This window comes from Polypterus senegalus, unplaced genomic scaffold, assembly GCF_016835505.1.
Source record: "Polypterus senegalus isolate Bchr_013 unplaced genomic scaffold, ASM1683550v1 scaffold_1883, whole genome shotgun sequence".
NCBI classification, from domain to species: Eukaryota; Metazoa; Chordata; class Cladistia; order Polypteriformes; family Polypteridae; genus Polypterus; species Polypterus senegalus.
Window position 1 is genome coordinate 6,641 of NW_024386168.1, and position 6,505 is coordinate 13,145.

Below are 6,505 nucleotides of genomic sequence, written 5' to 3' on the forward strand. Positions count from 1 at the left end.
TCTTGTTTATTACTTTGTGGTAAAACACATTTACACTTCTATTCTTTTTGAACTGCAGCATTATTGAGCCGTGCAGTTTCAGTATGTGGTTGACAGCTAGGAGTGCCTGTTATCGGTAAATAAATAATAAGATTTTCACAGCACTGGAGGCAAAACAGAGCATTGTAGGATCTTCAATCAATATTCCAGCAGGAAAAAAAGGTCTTATTGCTAAAGACAAGCTGAGCAGACCATCAAGTGCGCTGATGAATTAATACAACTGCAGATGATTATAAAAGGAAAGCCAGACTGTCGACTTCACTTGAAGTTGCCCTGCTAGTCTTCATCTGCTGAAGACGTGGAGTAATGCAGCCTCTGTGCTGTGACTTGTAGAGGAGCTTGACATCAGGTGTTCGGTTTCTTTGTTCTGTGGCACAAAGAAGGTTAGAATTTGTGTCCTTACAGTTAGTGACTTGCACCCTTATTTAACTCATATTCTTGCAAAATATATCAAATACTATGTATTTTTAATTGCTATTACTTTGTTTTGGCCTTGGAACCCCCCCTGGCTTTTTCTTTCCCAATTTCCCACCAACCAGAGTCCTTCCTGGCCATCTGAGTGTCATTTTTGTCATAAAGCTAGACATTAATTCTTTACTATTTTAAATAACAGTTCTCTATTGCAACTGTGATTAGCCATTATTATTAAACACTTTGAGCTAGTATGAAAACACTTTGAACTAGTATGAAAATTTGCCATATAAATAAATGTTTTATCGTTTGTGCCTGTTGTGTCATTACTCCCCAGACTATATTGTCCCTCCACATTTCTGCACCAGTGGAACCAGCATCAAAATGTTTTAACTGTACTGGAAAATCAAGTGACTATAAATTGCATTAAGATGTACGAGGGAGAGTCAAGTTAAAGTTAGAAAATGTGATTTGTTAGAAAACGGAACAAACCTTAACAAAACTCAGTGCATTTGTGCCACCCGTCCAAGAATCTTTCTATTTGATGATTCCAATGCTCCCAGTATTTCTGATGACTTTTTTATGGGCACAAGAAAAGCTAGGTAGTAGAGCAGTGGCACCAAGTGCCACAAGAAGATATCAAGAAGATAAAGAGAGTAGAGGAGCATTAGTAATATTTTTGTACTACTGACTAACAGGGATGCAATATGCACAGCAGTTCTAGTCAGGGTATGCTGGACTAAAGAAGAAAGACTTCAGCCTGAATTTAAAAGCTGAGACTGAAAGGGGCACCTCTTATACTGTACGTATTAGTAGGCAGATCATTCCATGGATTTTGATGCTCTTTAACTAAAACCTCATCCTTCTTATTTTATTAATGTTTGGAATCTTAAGTAGGCTGGCATCTTGAGATCTTAATGCATACTCTGGTTTGTAAATAATAATAAGTTAAGATTAATAAGTAGAGTTCTGGCCATTTAAGTTTTTATATGTTTAAAGGAAGATTTTGAAATCATCCCTAAATTTAACTATGAGCCAGTTCAAGGACTTGGAACCTGAGTTATTTAGTTGTACTTTCTAGTTCTTGTACTGATACTTACAGCAGCATTTTGAATTCCCAGAAAGCTGCATAAAGAACGATTTGAACAGCCTGTGAATAACACACTGCAGTAGTCAGTATTACTAGAAATAAACTAATGAATATATTAGACATTTGACACTGTGACACCCTTAGCCTGTTTTCACCTTCCTCAGGTATGGGCACAAACCCTTGTACTTCGAGTCTCATCACAAAGTTGAACAAATTAACAAATACAATAATAAGTATATGCACACAGGCACACTTTGCTATTTCATAAGAAATGCTAACTTGCAACCTGAAATTATCACGTAAAATAATATTTTGCTGGGAATGTTTACCCAACTTAGAACCCAAATCTGACATTTCTGAGGTGTACTGCAATGACATCCTTATTTTCATCTGGCACAAAGCATGTTAAAATTGTAGCTACAATGCTACTTGCAGCTCCTTATTCAAAAGACGTTCATTCTTTGAAGCCGAGCAGATTTGCAAACCCAAGTTTTACTTTTTAAACTGTGGTTTTAATGAAATAAGAATATTTGCTGCCTTTTGAAATGCTGAAATAAAGTAAGCTAAACTGCGAGTTTAATAAAATATTGTAGTGGTAAGTCAGTTTTTTTTTTCCTTTGTGTTAACTAACACTGGTAATTTAAAAAAATGCATTCTGATGGTTTAATGGTTGTCACAAGAGGAATGTTAAGATAAAGCAATGAAATAAAGTTGCAGTATGTTGTAAATTTGATGTTGTGTAACACTTCTTACCTTATCTACCTAGCAACTAGATGGCCATTAATGTATTCGAATTTGTAGCGGCCACATCCATGCATTTGCATTTCTAGCATCAGAAGCAGCAATGGAATTTTTTAGGGCCCAACGCTACATTTTCTGTTTCTGCTGAAAAGATTACAATGTGTACTGTACAACTCTGTGTATACGCACACACCGTAATGCATTCTTGTAAACACATTCCTATTTTGTTTGAAGAGAATTTGATAAATGATAATATTTTCAGATAATTGATAGATATTTATAAACTTTTGTGCCTCCAAAGTTAAAGTAACTGGCCGTCCTAGATTCAAATATATCTGCTCTCTGTGGTTCTCTATTTTGTGTATGTGGTGCAACGTTTTGTAGTTATATACCTGTAATGTTTAAAAGAAGTTGATCAAAAAAATAATAATAACTAATTAAAAACGCTGTACTTTTTTGTCTTCATAGATCTATGAGAAATCTTACAAACCTGCTGAGCAAAATGAAGGAGACCATCAGGTGGATTTTCTCAGAGAGGCTGTGAAACCAAAGTACCAGTCCAAGAACACTTCCCATCATATGGAGTGGTTGACAACACCAGCAGGAGGGTCTCCCTCCCAGGGCATTTTAGTGGACTCAGAATCAAAAAGTGGACACTGCAAAAGCCCAGCTACAGAAATTGGAGGAATTCTTCCAAAGCCTCAAATTAAAAAGCCTAGTGGAAGTCCCAGTGTCAGTCAGTTTAGCACTATTACCAGTCAAATATCAGCCACTTCAGTACGTGCACCAACCATGGGTCTCGTATCTCAGGCTGTCGGTCAAGGAGAAAACACCGTGAAGACAACACCCACTCACAAGGATGATAGAGGGCTGCAGGAATTGACTGAGCAAATGTTTGGCAACATTAAGAGAAAATATGGTAGAAAGGACTCAATGAGAAATCTGATTAATCACAGCTCAGAGGCACAGTGGAATAAAATTATAGCAAAAGAGACTGAAATGAAAATTTCAGAAACTATTACAGAGAAGGAAGTGCTAGAGATTGAAAAGAACCATGATATGTCTCATGGAGAAAACACAAGTACTGGGATTGCTCAAGAAAAGGACGAAAATGTTTTACAAGGATCAGTTTCCATCCAAGCAGAAGCTGCCGGCTTTCCAGGACGCAAGAGGAAAAACCGTAAATCACTAAAAGGTCAGGTACATTTTGAGAGCTCCTCAGAAAAAGTGCAGTTAGAATCTGAATTGAATGAAAAAAGTGATGGCATTGTGATTGGACTGTCAGACTCCCAGCAAACCCGTCTTAATAAGAATGAATTGAGAACACCTAGACTAGCAGAAAAGGATCCAGAGTGTGAGCCTATGGGTAATCCTGAAGTTAATACAAGTGAAACCACCGAGGCTTGTAAAAGCCGACTTAGAAAACCTGTAGTTGTGGGAAAACTAAGTATGTTTTCAGACTTGGAGCAGCCTGGCAGCAAAGTGTCTGAAATTAAGCATCCAAAACTGAAAGCAAAGCAAAGGTGGACTTCAAATAAGTCCAAAAGTATCAGCATCCCAAAAGATATATCTAACCCAACAGCAACCATCGTTGACCCTCCTTCAGCTTATCCTATCACACCCTCTAGTCCTCTCTACACCAACACAGACAGCCTAACAGTTATTACTCCTCTAAAAAAGAAAAGGGGGCGACCCAAAAAACAGCCTCTGCTAACTGTAGAAACGATTCATGAAGGTACATCAACTAGTCCTATAAGCCCAATAGCTCATGAGGCATCCGGTACTCCAAAGAAGAGAAGAAAGAAAAGAAGCCTGGCAAAACTAGTGCATATTTCCCCTTCAAACGAGTCTCCGTCTAACCAGATTAAGCTTAATAAAAAGGTCAGAAACTATGGTGTTCTCGATAAGAAGACAATTAGGACAATAAACAAAATGAAAATGGTTAAACGAAAGAATATTCTGAATGAGATCTTGTCATGCTCTGCAAGCAGCAGCCTGGTTTTAAAGTCCAAGGTCCCCACATCCAGTTCAGTTTCCACCGTAGCATCAAACATTGAATCGCGCCTAGGAAAGCAAATCAATGTAAGTAAGAGAGGGACCATCTACATTGGCAAAAAAAGAGGAAGGAAACCAAGAGTTGAGCTGCAGCTTCAGCAAGATGAGCACAAAGCAAGCGAAAAGCACCCTGTGCCTGTTCTGAACATGTCTGAAAACCCAGCAGTGCCTTCCAACCCACAGTCTACAGCCAGGATGCCTTTACCCATCACAGCACAGCTACTTGCTGACAAAGCTGTGGGGCCAGGTGGGAATTTAAGTCCTACAACTGCAGATACAACACTGCATGAGCTCAAGACCATGCCAAACTTGCAGCCCATTAGTGCATTGTCCACCAAAGCTCCCAAAGGCTTGCACAGTAGTGGCTGGAAGCTTTCTCCTCCCAGGCTCATGGCCAACTCGCCTTCTCATCTGTCTGAGGTTGCCTCTCTCAAAGAGGTGACGCTGTCTCCAGTTAGTGAGTCTCACAGTGAGGAGACAATTCCCAGTGATAGTGGAATTGGCACAGACAACAACAGCACATCTGACCAGGCAGAGAAAGGACCAGCATCCCGTAGGAGATACTCCTTTGACTTTTGCTCTCTGGAGCCTTCTGAAGCTGCAGCGTTAGAAGCCAGCAACAAGGCAAAACGGGGACACTGCCCTAAACATGGTGGTACAGTAGCTGTAGAAACATTTTTAGCTCATGATGCCCTGAAAAAGCAGAAACACCGTCGTAAACGAAAAGGCCTTCAAAGCCGAGATGATCTGCAGTTTTTAGCAGACCTTGAGGAACTAATTGGAAAATTCCAGGTTTTCCGCATCTCTCATCGCAGCTATACATTTTACCATGAAAATTCCTATCCTAGCATCTTCAGGGTCAACTTTGATCATTATTACCCAGTTCCATATTTTCCATATGATCCCCTGCACTACCTTCGTCGGAATTCTGAAATAAAGTCCAAGAAGAGGCGTGGCAGACCGGCCAAAGCCAACGAGCCAATGACAAAGATGCCTTTCCTTCAAGGGTTTGGATACCCGATCGCCAGCGGCAATTACTATGCACCTTATGCAATGCCTTATACGTCAATGCCTATTGCCACTAGTATGATGAATCTGGGTTACTACGGTCAGTATCCAACTCCTTTGTACTTATCTCACACGCTTGGAGCAGCAGCTTCTCCATTTATGAGACCAGCAGCCCCACCACCCCAGTTCCATTCTGGTGCTCACATGAAGTTGACCACTACTGCCAAACATAAGACCAAACACAGTGCTCACCAGATACCATCGACAGGAATGAACAATTCCACATCTACACTAGTGGCTCCCAAGATGGGCAGCAGCAACTTGCCAAATGTCCGCCTCCATAAGCGTAAGCACAAGCATAAGCACAAACATAAGGATGATCAGCAGTCTGGTTCTCAGAGGGATGATCTTGGAGGACTCTTTAGTGGAGCAAAGAATTCTAGTTACTTAAGCCTTCTGAGTGAACGATTATGTATGTCTGACAAAGAGCCTTCTCTCCCTAAACATAAGGAGAAGCAAAGGCTGCCGCAAAATTTGGACACTCCACCAAGGAGTTCCAAAAATATTTTTGAAGTAGATACTCTTTCCACATTGTCAATCTCAGACACCCAACAGTGGAAGCGCACTCATGAACGTGTTGAGCCGGTTAGTGATTTCCATGATCCCTGCATCCGACGACATTTTGACAGTACACGGAGTCGGCAAGAGCCACCTTCTGATCTTTTTGGGGACCTACAAGTTTCGGGAATCAATGAGTCAAGTCTTGGAGGTAGACGGCGAAACCTAGAGAGTTTTGGGGTGTATAGAGAACAAAACTTGGCACCCCTGAAGAGTAGCAAGAGAGACAAAGTGTCGCAGATATTTGACTCACCAGGTGTAGCATCAGCAGGTAAGAACCCTTTGTGGATGAAATGTGACTTTGTGAATGTTTGAATGACATTTCAAATAGGCTTCATTTATTTTACAAAGTTGTGAAGGTTGCGTACTTTTAGTTTTACGTATCTGTTCCAAAATGTGTACGTGGGGAAACTTTCTCACCACGTTTAGCAGAAAAACTATATTTAATAAAATGTCCTTAGCCATTACCCTAACATTGCCCATAAAACTGAAGTGAATGTGGTTTTGCCTATACCTCTGAATATGCCATATTTCTATACAGTA

General features: G+C 40.3%; 1 protein-coding gene across 1 annotated transcript; it reads left to right on the forward strand.

Annotated features, from left to right (window-relative positions):
* Positions 1–2,749: 2,749 nt before the first annotated feature.
* LOC120522582 (SET-binding protein-like) lies at positions 2,750–6,277 on the forward strand (the record flags this gene model as incomplete). Its single annotated transcript, XM_039743447.1, has 1 exon — positions 2,750–6,277. A coding segment is annotated over one exon (3,528 nt), but the record flags the coding sequence as incomplete, so codon positions are not given.
* Between the last annotated feature and the right edge of the window lie 228 nt (positions 6,278–6,505).